The sequence below is a fragment of the Trachinotus anak genome, unplaced genomic scaffold (assembly GCF_046630095.1).
Source record: "Trachinotus anak isolate AG129_WGS33_773 ecotype Australia unplaced genomic scaffold, CSIRO_AGI_Tana_v1 ptg000014l, whole genome shotgun sequence".
Taxonomy (NCBI): Eukaryota; Metazoa; Chordata; class Actinopteri; order Carangiformes; family Carangidae; genus Trachinotus; species Trachinotus anak.
Window position 1 is genome coordinate 4,328,143 of NW_027273865.1, and position 18,599 is coordinate 4,346,741.

Genomic DNA, 18,599 nt, shown 5'->3' on the forward strand with positions numbered 1-18,599 from the left:
TCTAAGAACACCCAGGATGATGAGCCCCTCTCTCAACCAGAGCAACCAGAGTCCAGCAATCACACCACACACTTAGTTCGTCCCACCAGTCCAGGTAGTCCCACTGCTAAAGCAGATATTGTGATACTGATCAACTCAAATGGAAAATTCATTGACAAGGAAAGGCTTTTCCCCAGACACAAAGTCGCAAAGCTGTGGTGTCCTAACACGTATACAGCCATGGATACTCTCTCTGAGTCTCAACTCGGCTCCCCAAGCCACGTCCCAATCCACACAGGTACAAATGACCTGAGGGCCCAACAGGAGAGAGTGGCCCTGTCTCTTAAAGCTGTTGTTGAGAAGGAATGTCGCATCTTCCCTTACTTCAAGATAGTGATGTCGACTCCACTACCCAGGAAGGATTTTCGCCTACATACAATACAGAGAGTGAACGTCAGCATTTCCAGAGATTGTAAACTGTTGCCAAATATCCACGTGGTCCACTACCCCTCTCTCACTGTGCACGATCTTCATGATCACGTTCACTTCTTCAAGGATGCAGTCCCACTGTTCACTAAAACACTGAAAGATGTCACGCTGAACTGAAGAGAAACAGTTAACAGAAGGAGCAACACAGGAACCCTATTCACTCACACAGCAGAGAGGCACCTCCCAGAACAGCACGCTGAGGAGAGCCTGCAAGTCAGGCCACAACCACCACTGCAGCGCAGACCTCAGGAGAGCACCAGCCATATCCAGTCTGGAAAAACCAACCCCAGGCCCAGGACCTCGCCACCTTCCAGACCTTTTGCACCACCACCACAACCTTCTCAACGGCAGCAGCAGTAGTAACAGATCCAGTGAGGCAGACCATCCTACTCTGAGCTGGTCAGAGGAGCAGCAGGCCCTGCCAACAGTGAACTGAGAGCCATCCAGGACATGTTGAGTACATTATGCTTTCATCTTATGGGCCACAGTCATGGTCAGTGGTAATGAGCAGGTAATGGTTCTTTAACAAAAGGTAACCAAACTAAACATTGGATATACACACAAGTTTGGGTGTGCAGATATCCGACGACCTCTCCTGGACTGCGAACACCTCGGCGGTGGAGAGGAAGGCCCAGCAGCGTCTCCACTTTCTGAGAGTGCTCAGGAGGAACAACCTGGAGGAGAGGCTGCTGGTGACCTGGTGAAGGTACAGGTCACACAAAACAAGGAACAACAGACTCAGGGATAGCTTCTTCCCGAGGGCTATCACTACAGTCAACAAAGACATAAAGATACGGATGACCGGATGATCACAATGAATAACTACCAATTACCTGTGCAATAAAACTGGGCCTAAAGTGCAATAATCGGGTTTTTCACTCTTACAACGTGTAAATATCTGTACATATTACCTGCCTTTTTATACCTCCTTTATTTTTAATTTTGTGCTCTCTTTAGGTTTTTATTTATTTTATTTAATTGCCATTGTTTGCACCAAGGGAGCAGCGCTCAAATTTCATTGTACTATGTATAATGACAATAAAGGCGATTCTGATTCTGATTCTGAAGTTAAAACTTGAAATCTATGGTTTGTGTAATAATCATTTTGTAATTGTATTTGATGTTTAGAACAGTTATTTCTTTCTTCTCTTTTTATAATGGCTGTCTTTTTGTAATGAAATCATTTAGCATATCTGTTTGGAATATTGTGGGTTTAAACTCTGATTTATTTGGTTTAAAAAAGTAAAAACCTTGACTTCTTAGACAAGGTTTATGATGTTGACGTTGTGGTTCTGCAGGAGTGTAAAGGAGATGTCCCCACTGATTGTCCCCCTGACTGTAGATAGTTTATAGTCCCATCAACAAAACTAATGGAGTCACTCAGGGTAGGGACTCAGGGGGTGATGCTGATATGGTATAAGTCAGAACCAGCTGACTCAATAGAAATAATGAAAAATTTGAAACATCACATTTGGTTAACAATTATAAAAGATATAATTTCCACTGAGAAATTTGTTTACCTATGTGAAATTTATATTCCACCTACAGAGTCTGCATATTTCAATCAGGAGATCTCCTCCATACAAGAAGAAGTCAGTCATTTCCAGGCCCAGGGATCTGTGCTGATCACTGGAGATTGAAATGTTAGAACTGGGGAGGAACTAGACTTTACTAGTACTGAAGTAGACAGCTACATCACTAGAGCTGACCTTAACCTCCCTGACCTCCCCTAGAGGAATAACTATGACAAAAACACAAACCAGAGAGGAAAACAAATCTTACAGCTCTGCAGAGGCAGTTCACTGTGGCAGAGAACCTGACCACAGAGACTGATGAGAACCTGAGAAACACACTGACAGTGAACAGACCACCTGGCCACAGACACTGCTGAGAACCTGAGAAACACACTGACAGTGAACAGACTACATGACAACAGAGACTGATGAGAACCTGAGAAACACACTGACAGTGAACAGACCACCTGACCACAGATACTGATGAAAACCTGAGAAACACACTGACAGAGAACAGACTGAGAGAGCACAGTGACTGATGAGAACCTGAGAAACACACTGACAGTGCTAATAAAGCCTGTTGAATTGAATTGAATTGAATTGAATTGAATTGAATTGAATTGAATTGAATTGAATTGAGAGAGTGAGAGAGGGGGAGGGAGAGAGAGAGAAGTCTTCTCTAACTAGGCTTCATACTAAAATCCAACTGAGACCAGTCCTACAGATCAAACAGGGGAGTCAGACATAAAGAGCTGCCTCTGATAAAAGTCTGTGATGTTCTGGAGTCTAGATCATCAGTTATCTATACCACTTATCTGTATGGGGTCGCAGGGGGGCTGGAGCCAATCCCAGCTGACACTGGGCGTGGGCGGGGTACACTTGGACAGGTCGCCAGTCTATCACAGGGCTGACATATAGAGACAAACAACCATTCACACTCACATCCACACCTATGGACAATTTAAAGTCACCAGTTAACCTAATATGCATGTCTTTGGACTGTGGGAGAGAAACCGGAAGGACTCCACACAGACACAGGGAGAACATGCAAACTCCACACAGAAGGTGACAGCACTAACTACTGCTCCACTGTGCTGCCTCGGATTTGAGGTCAATAAAGACTAAACTGTTGAGGATCCAGACTGAGGCTGAGCTCTGAGAGGGAACAATAACAGATAGTTGCCATCAGGGCTTAGTCTTCCGGTTCGAGTACCTTCTTTAACTTCCTCTCTGATCATTTTACAGTGAATCAGCTGAAATCTCAGCTCAGGCTTTCATTCATGTGTTTGGTGATTTTTTGTCAGATGTTGTCATGGTTATGAAATTAGGATTTGACCACTGGCAGTCCAGACAGATACTAGGTTTAGATCTAATTTTGTTACTGCTGGAGGAAGACGAGTCCAGAGGGCAGGGTCATGACTGCAAAGGCACGATCTCCTTTGGGTGTCAGCCTGGACCTGGGGAGAACAAGGAGGTGCTGGTCAGCAGACCTCAGTGATCTCTCTGTAATCAGTAGACACAGTAACTGATGTGTTAGACCGGTCAGCCCGTCTGCTGCTTTACAAGTGATTATAAGAGTTTAAAATCAACACGGCGCTCTGTGGGTAACCAGAGTAGATGTGCCAACACTGGTGTGATGTGTGACCTCTGCTGTGTATTTGAGACAGTCTGGCAGCTGTTTTGAACCAACTGGAGCCGAGACACAGAGGAAAGGTTCAGGCTGGTGAACAGTTCCAATCATCAAGGCAAAGGAAACAAAAACAGGGAGAATGTTTTCTTTGATTGGATCAATTTATTTCTGTATCACTCAAAGTTCATGTGTTGGTCAAAGAAAACGTAGGCCGTAGGTTCTTTTAGGTTTGACATTTACACGGTTTTACGTTCTCCTTGTTGCTCTCAGGGTCGATGATAAGGACTCCTGTTTTCTCAAGATTAAACTTGAGGTAGTGTTGTGGTACTCGAGATCGGTCCAAGAAATTTCTTGTCTTGTCTCGGTATCAACTGCATTTTTACCCGGTCTTGTCTCGGTCTCAGACGAGCTGGACTCAGGTTTTTTTCTCAAGACCAGGCGAGACCACAGCTGCAGTGACATCCTTTTTTTAAACTGCAATTGAGTGTGAAACTCCCACATTCAAGTGCAACCAAAAAAGTTTTTTACTTTGAAAGTTTTAACACTGCCACCCGCCCCCCTACATGCCAAAGATGAGAAGAAGAGGGAGAAAGGAGGGAACCGTCTGTGGCCGCAGAGATGTCATCCAAATCATCAGTAATACGATTTGCTTATTCAAAACACAAATAGTTTATTTGCAAATCAAGTGGAAAGGAAAAACACTCAGCAGAGTGTAATGTCTTAAAAGCAACTTTAACCGAGACGGCTGGGACAACATTGAACTTTTATCGTCACCTTGAAAGAAAACATAAGGAAAAGTGAGTGTCAAGCTAGCAAAGCTAGCTACAAACACAACATTAATATAGTTAATAAGTAGCGTTATGTGCTCCGTTTCTCCTTTTTTACCATAAGCAAAAGTTTAACACATGACCAGCAATCATACAAGTTAATACACACTGTATAATTGCCAATCAGTGACAGTTTGGGGAGTCATAACTTAGCAGCAGTAAGGTGTTTTTACATTTCTTTTTCATTCTGCCCCCAGTATTAAGCCTTTCTAAAGGTCAGTGATATTGAATTGCAATGCTTAAGGTCAAAGTATTGTCTTCTGTCACTGAGTATATACTGTACATCCATTTGTAATTTACTAACATTTCTAAATAGTGCTTTTCTTTTTAGCAGTGGAATAATGTAAATGTCAAGCCATATGATTATTATGATTACAGTAATGGTCTTGAAAATGGTCTCGCATTGGTTTGGTCTTGGGCTTGGACTTGGTCTCGCCCCCCCTCGGTCTTGGTCTTGACTTGGTCTCGCCCCCCTCAAAGTCTTGGTCTTGGTCTTGACTTGGTCTCAGGTTAGGTGGTCTTGACCACAACACTAACGTGAGGAAATGATCTTGACACCTTTGCCCTCAGACCAGATAAGTTTCCTTTTTACAAGACTTTTTTTTCTTTTTCTAATTTCATATTAAACTTTTTAAATCTTTTTAAATTAGTTCTAATCTAAAAGCTGTAGAATTGACTCCGTCTTCAGCCTCCACAGGTAACATCCACAGACTGAAGTTCTTCAGAGCAGCTCTTCTCACTGACCTGTTTCACTGCTGACAACCAGATAGCACAGAGTTTGGCCTCAGCCTTGTGTTGTTTGTTACTGTGGTACTGTGCTGTACTGTAAATTTAACTACTATTAAAACAGCTCAATACAGACGGACTGACTCAGACAGCAGCCTCCAATAAGTTTAACAGCAAGACCAGGTCAAAATATGTGTGGACATATGGTAAAATCCTGATTTTATAACCACAACGGCATCTGACAAAATCACCAAACACAGAAATGAAAGACAAGGACTGAGCTGTGAGTTCGATTGTATTCACTTATAAAATGGTCGCTCAGACAGAAAGTTACAAGAGATGGAATATCTGTCTTACTGTATCTCTCACACAGAGCTCAGCCTGAGTCTTTATTAGAGGCAGATCGTTATTTACCCCAGCCTCAATCTTTATTAGAGGCAGGTCATTATTTACCCCAGCCTCAATATTTATTACAGGCAGCTCTTTATTTACCCCCGCCTCAGTTTTTATTAGAGGCAACTCTTTATTTACCCCCGCCTCAGTCTTTATTAGAAGCAGGTCGTTATTTACCCCAGCCTCAGTCTTTACTAGAGGCAGGTTATTTACCCCAGGCTCAGTCTTTATTAGAGGCAACTCTTTATTTACCCCAGCCTCAGTCTTTATTTACCAGTTACTGTATTATGTTTTACAAAGTAAACACATCCTGTGACCATTTCAAAATCAAAACCCTTCTAGCATTTCTGTGGATAGAAACTCTATTTAGGAAGCATATTGTCTCATTTCCTGTTGCTGCTGTTTCTGTTTTCAGTCACAATGACTCTCTTACTGCTCTCTGCTCAGTGTGTCTCTGCCTCCTTTAGAATAATGAGACATGAAATGAAAGTGGTTTGTTTACTGTAACAGAGAAAAGAAGTGCTACTATTTACCTTAAATATTATTAAAACATTGTCACGTGACAAACAGCCCATTAAAATGTGGCTTCAGAAGAAGTAGCTATAAGGTCGGGCCCTTGAGGTTGGGCTACTGACAGTTACAGCCTGGTGAGGCTCACAGTTGTAATGCATAAACATCATATCCTACTGTTGGTACATTTTTGGGAGATTAACCCTCAATTATCATGCACAGAATAGATTTAGCTCATTTACCAACAGCACCATGATGCTCTCTTCAGCTCAGTGCACAGAAAACACTGAGACTGGTTGTTGCTACATTCTAGTTTGGAGGGTAGTTTGGTATTATTATTTTATTTATATAGAGACCAGCTTCTTTCAATTTTATGTGACGATTTGTTGATATTAAATTATTATTTTACCGACCACAGCCAATCTTTACATTTGAAAACGCCCCGAAGCAACGTGTCATTGTTTTCTCTGTTGTTGCCTGTTCTCATGATAAAGACCACTGTCTCTGCGTAAACTGATCACTTTATCTGCAAGTGAACACCACTGAAATGAATAAATAAGTATGTCACTTTAATTTATTTATTTAATTTATCTTTTTTCCCCTTCAGCACCTACCCCTCTAAATGTGCCCAAGCCTGAATATAACTTCACATGGAACCATACAGAGACATGGGGCAACCTGTCTCATGTCCACATCCAGAACAGACACATTAGTTTATTTTTACAGTTCATCAAACTGTCAACAGACCTTTAATTAAACCTGATGGTGTCCGCAATAAAAGCTGTTATTTAAACAGTCTGTGATTATTGATCATATTGATGATTATTTGGGATTTGAGTATTAAAATGATAACTGGTCTATGAGCGACAACATAGCGACCATTCGATCAGAGAGCATTATACCTGATGACCTGTTCCTCTGTCTGAAGGTTTCAGCTGTTAAATGACTGATGAAGGTTAAAAGCATTAGAGACAGTAATGTTTTCTTTATTGATAAAGGTGAGAGTGAACAGGTGAGACAGTTTAATCTCAGGTACAAATCAAACCCAGCATCATTCACTGTATCACTGATGAATCAGAATCAGACTGGATCACAGAACATATTAAAAACTGTGTTTCAGATTTCAACTAGAGAAATAACTAAATAAAAACATTTCAACCTTATCAAATAAAATAATAATAATCTGACCTGTTTGCTTATTTCTGTTCCATCACTACTGTAATTATCACTCACATCACAATTACACACAGATCAGTACAGTTAATGCAGAATCAAGAGACTCAGTGTTTCTCAGCCTGCAGGGGCAGCAGACACAATAGAGTGTTTTCAAAACAATAGATCCAACACATTAACTCCTCTGAAAACACACAACGACTCCCACACACATGAATGTCTCAGACAGACTCAGTTCTGTGAAGTCAGGTGTCTCCAGGTTAAACCCACCTGCTGCACGACAGACAAATGTGAGGAGGAGGAGTTAATCACTCAGCTGTCATTAAATCTGATAATTTCTCTGTCGTTAAGTCAAATAACATTAAATCACAGGAAGAACATCTAAAATCAATTCTGTGGTGTAATAACCATCCCACCCCTAACCCGTCCCCAGACCTTCTTCTGCAGGTCCCGGGTTAATCAGGGTCTCAGGCCTTGTCAGGTTTGGGACTCTCTGGGATGGTCAGAGACTCCACAGAGGACTGCTCATCTGGATCAGGAAGCAGCTCCTCCTTATCACTGAAGACATCAGAGAAAATGTCAGTGAAGCGTTCACACACCAGTCCGTCACTGGGCCACACTCATGTCCTACCTTCAGGTGTCACACCCTGATAGGTCAACCTTACCTTATGGAAGAAGGACGGCGGGACAGACGGTGACGTTTCATCATGACAAGGACGAGCATCCCCAGCAACAGGGCTGAGATGGTTGCCAGAGTGATGAAGAGGAAGAAGGCTGGAGGAGAAAAGATGAAGATCAGAGGGCTGTTTCAAACAGGAGGCTCTTATTGTGAAAAGTCTGGGTCGGTTTAGTTTCAAACCCAGACCTGGACATCAGACACTGTTTTCTTCATATAACCTGAGCCGAGAATTCAGCTGTGTTACCTGTGTTACCAGGGTTACCTGGGACCACAGCCTTAAGGTGCATTTCAATACACACACACAATGACTGGAGTCCTGTACAGATATTTTAGACTGAAACAGAGATGAATCATCTGACAGGACAGAGCTCAGGTCTGATCCATCAGTTCACCTGAAACTCACCTGGAGTCCAGCGGCTACGAGTTTTCCCATGACTATCAAAGGACCCTGGAAGAAATGGACAACATCAGGACAGATGTTACATCACAGTCAACGTGCTGCTGGAAATCTGAGTAGGAAGCTGTCTTCACCGTGTCGGCTGCAGCGTCTCATACACTCCTCCACGGTGCCGTAACGGTTCTGGTTTCCACGGCAACCACCAAACAAGAATGACTGACAGGTGTCTGTGTTGTGGTCGTAGTAGAACTTTGGGAATGCAGCACGGCAGGGACCGGGGTCAGGGGTCACCAAACACTGATCTGAGAGAGAGAGAGAGAGAGAGAGAGAGAGAGAGAGAGAGAGAGAGAGAGAGAGAGAGAGAGAGAGAGAGAGAGAGAGAGAGAGAGAGAGAGAGAGAGACAGAGACAGAGACATTGTTAATTTTGACATTAACTGGAGTTTGTCATATGATGCGTTCAGACTCGTCCAATCAGAACCCCAGGTGTTCAGGTGTTGAACAGTTTCTCACCTTTGTACTCGTCAACATCAGCTGAGGAGTTCTTAGAGGATGGCAGGACTGACACTGAGGGACAGAGACAACACCTGGAGTTAGTACTTCACTCCGGACTCTGTACAGGCACAGACAGGTGTGTTACTTACCTGTACATGTATCCTCGCAGCTCTTCTTGCTGATGTAGTTGTTTTTGTTTCCTCTGCAGCCTCCGAAGATGAAGGACTGACAGGTACCTGTCTGACTGTTGTAGTACCAGTGCTTCAACGCTGCCCTGCAGGGACCCGCCTGAGGCTCCGCCTTGCAGTTCTCTGATTGGACAAGAGGAAGCAGACAGGTACGTTACCTTTGTCCTGACAGTTGATTCACAGCTGCTGAACAAACACCTGGAATCTCAGATCACTTAGTGAAAAGTGGAACCTACCAGCGTATTCCTCAGGAGACATCCCTGTGGGAGACACAGGAGACAGACAGAGACACAGGTGTGTTAACCTCAGGTAAAGCTCTTTGTTGTTTCCCTCCCTGGCTCCTCCTACTCTGCTCTCTCTCCTGATGATTTCTTCTTATTCGTTAATTCTTTTCCCTTCTTCTGTTATTTCCTGTTGAAAAGTTATCATTGTTCTGTCCTCGTCTCTCCTGTCTCTCCTGCCTCTCTATCCTCTCCCGTCTCTCTGTCCTCATCTCTCCTGTTTCTCTGTCCTCTCCTGTCTCTCTGTCCTGTCCTCTGTGTGATGTCACAGCTCAGACGCTGATGTCAGACTGATGATACCTGAGTTATTATGAGTGTCTAAAGTTCATCAGCGTTCATCAGAGTTACTCTTCTCTACATGCTTCAGTCTGGTGGAGGTGTGTCCAGGTGTGATGTTACCTGTCTCCCGAGGCTGAACAGACTCTGTAGCAGCAGGTTGAGACACATCTGGACCTTCAGCATCTTCAGATACATCTGGACCAGCAGGGACAAGAGACAAGAAGTGATGAGGTCAAGTGAAGCTAAAGTGACGTCAAGGCCCATATTCAGAATAGGTAATAACTGGTATATTGACCTGTGTGATCGATAAATTGTTTAATGATAATAAATTAAATCCAGCAAAGTACAGCGAAGTACAGTGAAGTACAGTGATGTACTTGAGTACTACTACAGCTGTGTTCACCTGTGTTGGAGGACAGAGCCATTCGAGGAGCTTTAGGAGGAAGGTCAGGAGGAGGAGTCGAGTCAACAGGAAGTAATGAACCTGAACACACACACAGGTTGTATAAATGCAGTATCTTCTCTCCTGTTGTTTTCTCAATAATAATAAACATATTGAACAACAGAAAACACACACTGTTAATTACAGAACAGACCTACACTCACAATGTTAACTATAAGTATGTATAGTGTGCAGTGTGTTGATGTCGTCCTGCAGCTGGAAACACAAACAGGATGTGATGACACTTCATGGAGGAGTGTGTGAGTGAGTGTGTGATATTGTGTGTGTGAGTGTGTGTGTGTCAGGTAACTGTGGTCAGACCAGTTCTGTGAACTTTGATCCTGAAGACAAACAATCACACGTGAACACACCTGCACAGACATTATATCAGTTCAGAACCTCACCGAAGAAATGTCTGTCTCTCTCTCTGTCTGTCTGCATGTGTCTGTCTGTCCGTCTGTCTGTGTGTGTTTCTGTCTCTGTCTGTATGTGTCTGTCTGTCTGTCTGTGTCTCTGTCTGACTGTCTCCCTGTCTGCATCTCTCTGTCTGTCTGTGTCTCTCTGTCTGTATGTGTCTGTCTGTCTGTCTCTCTGTCTCTGTCTGTCTGTATGTCTCCCTGCCTGTCTCTCTGTCTGTCTCTCCCTGTCTCTGTCTGTCTGTCTGTCAGTCTCCCTGTCTTTCTCTCTTTGTCTGTCTTCTTCATCATCTGTCTCTGTGTATAGAAGAAGAAGACTGAGGTCTCTCTGGTTTCCATCATGTGTTTGTTTTTCAACAAAAGTAAACATAGATCACATCGTGCCTGTGTGTGTGTGTGTGTGTGTGTGTGTGTCTATAATCCCTCCTGCAGCCCTACACACAGCACAAGGCTCTGTGGCAGACTGGACTTCTCGTGCAGATGGAATGAGTGATTCAAAGGTTGTGGGTTGGAGTCCCACCAGAGTCGAGGTTTTGGATCCTCCAGGTTGCTCCAGTGTGAGTGAAAGCTGTTCAGACAGAGCTTCACTGAGTTAAAGTTCTGGATGTTAAAAATACTGAAGGAACTAAAGAACATTTTTATGTCAACACTTTGTTGTTTTGTTCCACATTTACAGAATCTTATTAAACAACCTACTGACTGGAGAACCTGGAGAACAAAGACTAGAACCTGGAGAACAAAAGACTGATGTGGACTGATGTGGACTGATGTGATTAACAAACTGCTGTAGCTTTAACGATCGACCACACCACAGTCAAAACCACAGAAGAAGAAGACCGTCTGGTTCTGGCTCTGAACCTCCTCCAGAACCAGGTCAAACTGCTGTGTGTTACCTCAGGTGTGTTACCTGTGACTCCGCTGCACGTGGCCTCACACTCTTCCTGAGAGTCAAAGTTGTTTGCGTTAGCCTCACAGCCGCCGTAGATGAAACTGCGACAGCTCTGATTGGTCACGTCGTAGTAAAACTTTGGGAACGCTGCCCGACATGAGCCGATCTTCATTGGTAGACGACAGCGAACTGAGAAGAGACAGAGACAAGAGGTACATTAACACCAGCTGATCCTGGACCAGGTTCAGGTTCTGGTCTGTGATGACACAGAAACCAGGGGCCAGTTAGAAGAATCTAACAGTGTGTTGTGAACCACACCCACATCTGCTGTGACCAGTTTATTAGTAACACCTCTGCACGTTAATGAGGTAAGTGATCTGAAGCTTCAGCAGACATTCATCAGTGTCGTACAGAAGGTCTCTGAGTCTAAACTTACATTCATCCACTCACACAATTTAAACGTCAGTAACTCTCTCTGTTTTTAGGGCCAGGTTTTGTTTGTTTGTTTGTTTTTTGTTGTTAATTTTTTTCCTTTAGCTACATTTTATTTATGTGTTGACCCTTATTTTGAAGTTTGTCCGAGTGAATAAACTAAAATATGTCAACACACTGAACATGTTTCTGTGCTGGAACAACTTCACTCGAAGGATTAAACAGTAAACTAGTCAGGTTGAGTTTTAACTCAGGTGTTTTCCTCTCAGGTGTCATGTTCACAGGTAGAAACCAGACCGACCAGTCCCACCTGAACACTCAACCCTGAACACAACAAAAGGCTGGATTGACTCTGCAGATACCTGAGAAAGGTGTGTTCATCATCCCTCCGTCATGACTCAGGATCTACCTACACAGGTGGGTTCAAGTTGGGAAATGATTTAGAAGAGGGACACATGACTGCTTGGGGGGGTGGGGGTCAAACAGTACACTGTCCTTCATGTCAACAGTTATTGATTATTAGTCTGTCGCATCAGTGAGCAGTGAAGCTCAGCACTTCCTTAAGGTGTTTCACATTAAAAGCCTTCACAATGATTGGTCCGACTGAGCAGCTAAGACCAGGAGAAGGACAGACCACCTGGACCTGGTTCTGATAAGGACCTGGTTCTCTGTGCAGGTAAGGGAGCTGTTGTCTAAAATGTGTGGGTCCAAAGGTGGTTCAATTCCACAGGTGTCAGGAGGAAGCGGACTGCAAGTCACCTTCCTGTTCACCTGTGCAGGCAAAACAGCAGAGCCAGACCAGCAGCATTCCTCCTCTGAGTAACTGAGGCTGTTGTCAAACCAATCTGCTTCTGATCTGTTCATCCCTCTTTGTGACCCATGACCCCCCCCCCCCCGTGTTGATGGTCACATCATCTTCATCTCACGACCCACCACCACCCCCACCCCCACCCCAAGCAGCTGTGACTCAGCTTTTATTTTGAACCTCTCCAGCCTGGAGGACAGCTACTGTTAAAGACGTCTAGCATGTAATAAAGATGTTAACAGGTCAGGTCTCTGGACCCTGCAGAATCCAGTCTTGAGACCGAGCCTGTGTCCTCAGACAGAGAAACTGTGTGGATCATTTCTAATGATCTGACTCAGCCGATAATCAATAATGAAACCTGCTAACGTACAGACTGCCTGATTAAGAACGGTAACTGAGTCGGGTCCCAGTCTTACTGTTGTTGGTCTCGTTGGTGCGTGGTTCCCAGGAGCCTAGCAGCGGGACGATGCGAGGCTTCTCCCCGCCGTCCTCCACCTCCCCGCGGGCCTCCCTCTTTACCTTCTTGCGGTAAACCTTGAACTGGGAGCTCGGCTGGAGGACGCACACGTCCCGCCCCTGGCTCTCACAGCTCACCAACAGGCACTGCGGCCCTCCGTCCGCCGGGAAACCCACCAGGGCTAGGTCACAGTCAGGCTGGTGGCAGCACGCCGCCCGGCACGTGTCGGGGTCCGACACCTCCGCCAGCCGGTCCAGTTGGAGCACTTTGACGCCCACAGTCTCCAGGTCCAGACCCTGATCCGGATCAGTGCTCTGGTCCCAGTCACAGTCTAAAGCCAGGCCGGACCAGAACAGAAAACAGAGCGCCAGTAGACTGAGTCTGAACCTGTGTTTCCTCATGTTCCTCCACTGATGTGGATCTGAAGCTGGATCTGGATTTAGATGAAGTCCAAGTGTCGGACTCTGTGTTTCCTCGTTAAACCGCCTCTGTTCCCCGGGAACAATGTACCACTTCCGTATTCGGTGGCTTTTTGTTGTCGCAGATAAAATTACCTGAGCTACAGGTGCCGCCACGCCCCCTGCCTGCGTCACAACACACACACACACACACACACACACACACACACACACACACACACACACACACACACACACACACACACACACACACACACTCAAGGTTTCCTAAAACCTAAATAAATAAATATAGGAAATCAAAAAAAAAAAAAGAAAAAGAAAAAAACTAATGATGTGGCCAGATCAGTCTTATAGTCCAGATCAGGGATTCAAATCAAATCAAATCAAAGTACTTTAATGATCCCAAACTGGGAAATTGTTGCGTTGCAGCAGCAGCATAACTTACAATATGTACAATACGATACGGAAAGTAACAAAAAAGAATGTACAATATTTCAATATTTCAATAAGGGCACAATAAGGGCTGTGAGGGCTGAGAGTGTATTTACAGCTGTGCAGGGTGTTAAAGAGATATGAAATAAATAGCAAATGAACAACAATAATAAACAACTGTGCAGGGTGTAATGAGGTATATAAATAATAAATAAACAGGATTTATTGTACAGCCTAGTTGGTGCTAGGCTGTACAATAAATCCTGTTTATTTATTACTGCACCTTAACTTTGTCAGACAGATTTATTGTATAGGGTGATGGCTTGTGGCAGGAATGATTTCCTGTATCTGTCCCTTCGACAGCGGAGCTGTAGCAGTCTGTTGGAGAAGAAACTCCGCTGTCTTTCCAGTGTTTGGTGGAGAGGGTGGTCAGGGTTATCCATGATGGATAACAGTTTGTTCAGTGTCCTCCCCTCCACCACGGCCTCCACAATGTCCTGTTTACAGCCAATAACAGAGCCAGCCTTCCTGATCATTTTATTGAGTCTGTTGGTGTCGCTGGCTCCGATGCTGCTCCCCCAACAAACCACGGCGAAGAAAAGTACACTGGCAACAACAGACTGGTAGAACATCTCCAACATCTTGCTGCACACGTTGAAGGATCTCAGCTTCCTCAGGAAGTAGAGTCTGCTCATCCCCTTCTTGTACACAGCGTCAGTGTTGGATTTCCAGTCCAATCTGCTGTTGATGTTGACGCCCAGGTACGTAGTCCTCCACCTCCTCCCCCAGAATGCACAGTGGCTGTGAAGCCGTCCTCTTTCTCCTGAAGTCAATCACCATCTCTCTGGTCTTGCCGACATTCAGCCTCAGGTAGTTGTGTCCAGCCCACTCCACAAAGTTGTCCACCACTGCTCTGTACTCCCCCTCCCCTCCCCCACCTATACACCCAACAACAGCCGAGTCATCAGAAAATTTCTGCAGGTGACATGACTCGGAGTTGTATTGAAAGTCTGTGGTGTATAAGGTGAAGAGGAAAGGGGACAGCACAGTCCCCTGTGGAGCTCCTGTATTGCTAACCACCGCGTCAGACAGGACACTGCCCAGGCAGACAAACTGTGGCCTGCCCGTCAGGTAGTCAGCAATCCAGGAGACAATGGAGGTGTCAACACCCATCCCCCGCAGCTTCTCACTCATCAGCAGCGGCTGGATGGTGTTAAAAGCACTGGAGAAATCAAAGAATGTGATTCTCACAGTGCTGCCTCCACCATCCAGGTGCATATGAACTCGTTGCAGCAGGTAGATGACGGCATCATCCACTCCCAAATGGGGCTGATAGGCAAACTGTAGAGGGTCTAGCAGCACCCTCACCTGCGGCCTCAGGTGGGTCAAGACCAGCCTCTCCAGCACCTTCATCAGATGGGATGTGAGGGCAACTGGTCGGTAGTCATTGAGGTCCGATGGAGTCGACTTCTTTGGGACAGGCACACCTCAGCCCCTCTCTTAGTCCTGGGTCTGTGGTGTTTTTTAATTTGTGACGTGGGCTCAGAGGAGAATCAGACCGGTCAGGATGCTGGTTTTCACAGACCAGCAGGACTTATTTAAACTCTGTGACATACCTGTCTTTTCACACCCCAGTAAAGATCCTTCATGCTAATCAGAAATGATGACATCATTGTGACAGCATCATTGCTCAGTCACATGCTGACGTCATGTCAGGTGAACAAACACAGTAATAAGTATTGTCATCAGATGTTTAACACATTGTTTGTTTGTTTGTCTGTCTGTCTGTCTGTTTGTTTGTTTGTTTGTTCATCTGATTGTTTACGTAGAAACTCCTGAGCCAATTTGCATAAGAACTGTGGTTCAGAGAAGAACTCAGTACAGATCTGAGTCATTTACTGTGAATCTGGATTTTTTTCACTTGAGTCTGGTGGATGTGGTCAGGGTTTAGTGAAAACTCAGAGTTAGTTGACTCAGAGTTGAGGAAAACACTGGGTTTTTGGTTTCACAAAGCCAATTCAACTTGACTCTGAGTCAGTTACCATGGCAACATACTCCATGAACCTAACCTACTCGCTGGCAGGTTTTCTTCAACTAACCCTGAGTTTCTCCTCCTCTTCATCTGAAGCCTGCAGACTGAAAGCAGTGGCAGACATGGTGTGCCTTTTTGTGGAAGAGCCAATTGATATCAAAGCGCAAATACTCTGCAGAAATCTCTGTCGGGAGAGGATTATGAGACCCCGCTGACACATAGTGGACATGTGCTCAGTTCAGAGCAAATTCTTTGTATTGCACTTTTTTGCCAGTGACAGCTTTTTATATAACATTGGTGATGCGGAACATGTGTCGAAGGCAACCGTTTGTCAGGGTGTGAGAAACGTCACTTTAATATACATATTTGTAGTGTTTCCAGGACACAAACCCACCAGACTCCTCAAAGAGGAACTTCACAGAATAGCAGGTATCAGTCTAGCAATAATCAATGCAGTATGAAGCTTTGAAACTTAAAGCACTAATCAATCAATTTGATATATTTTAGGGTTTCAAGGTGTGATTGGATGGATAGACTGCATGCATATCCCCATCACAGCTCCGTCAGTAAATGAAGGAGAATATGTGAATAGATCTTTTCACAGCAATAATGTGCAGGTATGCCTAAATACAGCCTTTAGCATTCCAAATGAAAGATACGTCACAATACAGCTACTGCTGCTAATTACTGTTCTGTTACTCGACAAATAAAGACAATATGACTCTAATTTTATGAAGTCTTCTTTATTTCCTGCAAGTGCAAAAGTAGTACAGTAGTTGATATTTTTTTATGTTATTCAAACAAGTAAAATCATCAACCTGTGGGCACCTCACCCACCTTTAACTGATGCTCCAGCAGTTGTATTTCCATTTTTGTCTTCTTTATTTACAGCCTCATGTGTTCCATTTCTAAATCTGATTGGTTGATTTGTTTCTTTTTTTTTTTTTTTTTTTAATTATTTTTTGTGCTTTTTATGCCCTTATTATAGCTTAGTGGAGACTGACAGGAAAGGAGGTAGAGAGAGGGGAATGACATGCAGGAAAGAGTCGGACCGGTCGGGAGTTGAACCGGTGACTGCCTGCTAAGGGCCCATTGTGAAAAACCTGTGGACTATTAAGAGTACTTACAACTGAATGGAGGTTTGTTATGGCAGAAGCCTCCAGCAGACAGATTATACTATCAGTAACTGGAAGAATTTGAAGAACATTAGACAATTGATGGTTACCCAGAAAAGTGCCCCACCTAATTTGAATTTTGTTCTTACAATAGATTATGATGTCTGAAGGACAACTAAGAATCTGGAAAAGCAACAGCAGTAAATTACAAAGAATTGGAGCCTACTGCTACAAGAACATGAGAGTGCCAAGTTGTGTCTAAGATGGATAGGTGGCCATTACTGAGCTAACACTAGCAAAAGGATGAATGTACATATGCCATTAATTTGAATAACCTAACTCTTATGTATTTGCTTGTGTCCTGGGGAGTGGTTGGATCTGATGAACTTCCCCCAGAGATGCCCTCAGCAATAGGTTGGCCACTGTTCTGAATTTCTTCAGCCTCTGTGAGAGGTGGTGGTGGACTGCTACCTGTTTTGCGGGCCTCAGCCTTTTTTCTGTTCACTATAATGGAAGTCAAATTTGAACATATCCAGTAAGTACAACTTTGGAGACTTATATGTATAAAGGCATTTAGATGTTGCTTTTAAACAGACAATATTAAATACTGGCGGTGTTGGAACAGCTGAAAAATTCACTTTAACTAAAACTTAGCTTAGAAGATTTAACTAACTACTTAAATATATCATATGTTGAATGTGGCCACTGAGGCTAAACAACATCACAACTGCTTGTAATGAAATTATACCATACCTGTTTGAACTATATTTTTTTATTTCATCTTTAGTTGCTGCAAAGTTCGTTTTGCACCTGTTGGGTTGCACCTGCATGCACAAACACACATATAAGTGAGCCTGTAGGGGAGACCGTACACTCTTATATATTTCTTGGAATCAATACATCATATATTTAAAAAATGTGTACTAGATGAAAGACCAACGTCTCAGGTATATATTTTGTATTCATGTCATATTCATATCTTGTGTCAGTGCAGAGTTATAAGCGATCAAATAGAGATTGTGAACATGTGACAAGTTGCCCCACCAACGGGTAAGTTGTCACACTATATGGGGTAAGATGTCACACTGGATTTTGCACTTAATAAAACAAGGACAAAATTATTGTTGTTACTTTTTTTACTTGAAAGTGAATAAACCTTGACATAAAAAATTATGCAACATTAAACAACTCCTAAACTAGTCCTGGAAGATCTTTTAAAAAAACTAAAACAAGACCTGACCTCACTAGTCAGTCCTGGAACATCCAGTCATAAAATCTCAAACAAAACCTGACCTCACTAGTCAGACTCCTCATCTAGGTCGCAGTTCTGACATACGTACACTGATTTGCCAGAGGTGCATTCTTTGTGGGCCCATCCTTTGCATATTATGCACTGCACCCAGGTTTCTCCTGGGCGGCTGTTTCCAAATGGCTCTACACAGACCAGGCACAGGTTCTCATCTCCTTCTGATGAGGAGTCATCTGGAGTTTTTCTTTTTTTATCTGCCCTCTGCTTCTTCCCTGTGCTTTGCTTCTTTGGTATTTTGGATTTGGTTGCCTTGCCTTTCTTTTTGAATAGTCTTTTTTTTCCTTGTGCCTGCC

At 43.8% G+C, this 18,599-nt stretch overlaps 1 protein-coding gene across 1 annotated transcript; it reads right to left on the bottom strand.

Annotated features, from left to right (window-relative positions):
- Nucleotides 1-7,387: 7,387 nt before the first annotated feature.
- Nucleotides 7,388-13,552, bottom strand: spint2 (serine peptidase inhibitor, Kunitz type, 2). The gene is made up of 11 exons (XM_071496801.1): nt 12,959-13,552; nt 11,324-11,494; nt 9,962-10,042; nt 9,679-9,753; nt 9,235-9,258; nt 8,960-9,121; nt 8,829-8,882; nt 8,452-8,619; nt 8,324-8,368; nt 7,907-8,015; nt 7,388-7,799 (listed from the first exon to the last, which is right to left on the bottom strand). Exons 1-11 carry the CDS (start codon nt 13,398-13,400, stop codon nt 7,709-7,711), a joined length of 1,422 nt encoding a protein of 473 aa, XP_071352902.1. The 5' UTR covers nt 13,401-13,552; the 3' UTR covers nt 7,388-7,708.
- Between the last annotated feature and the right edge of the window lie 5,047 nt (nt 13,553-18,599).

What these genes read in the sequence shown, in the direction of transcription:
- spint2 (XM_071496801.1), bottom strand. Translation starts at nt 13,400, where the DNA reads ATGAGGAAACACAGGTTCAGACTCAGTCTACTGGCGCTCTGTTTTCTG. An exon ending in GGCTCTGTCCTCCAACACAG is followed by an intron (nt 9,754 to 9,961) that starts GTGAACACAGCT and finishes CTGCTGGTCCAG; the next exon opens with ATGTATCTGAAGATGCTGAA. An exon ending in TGATGTTGACGAGTACAAAG is followed by an intron (nt 8,620 to 8,828) that starts GTGAGAAACTGT and finishes TCTCTCTCTCAG; the next exon opens with ATCAGTGTTTGGTGACCCCT.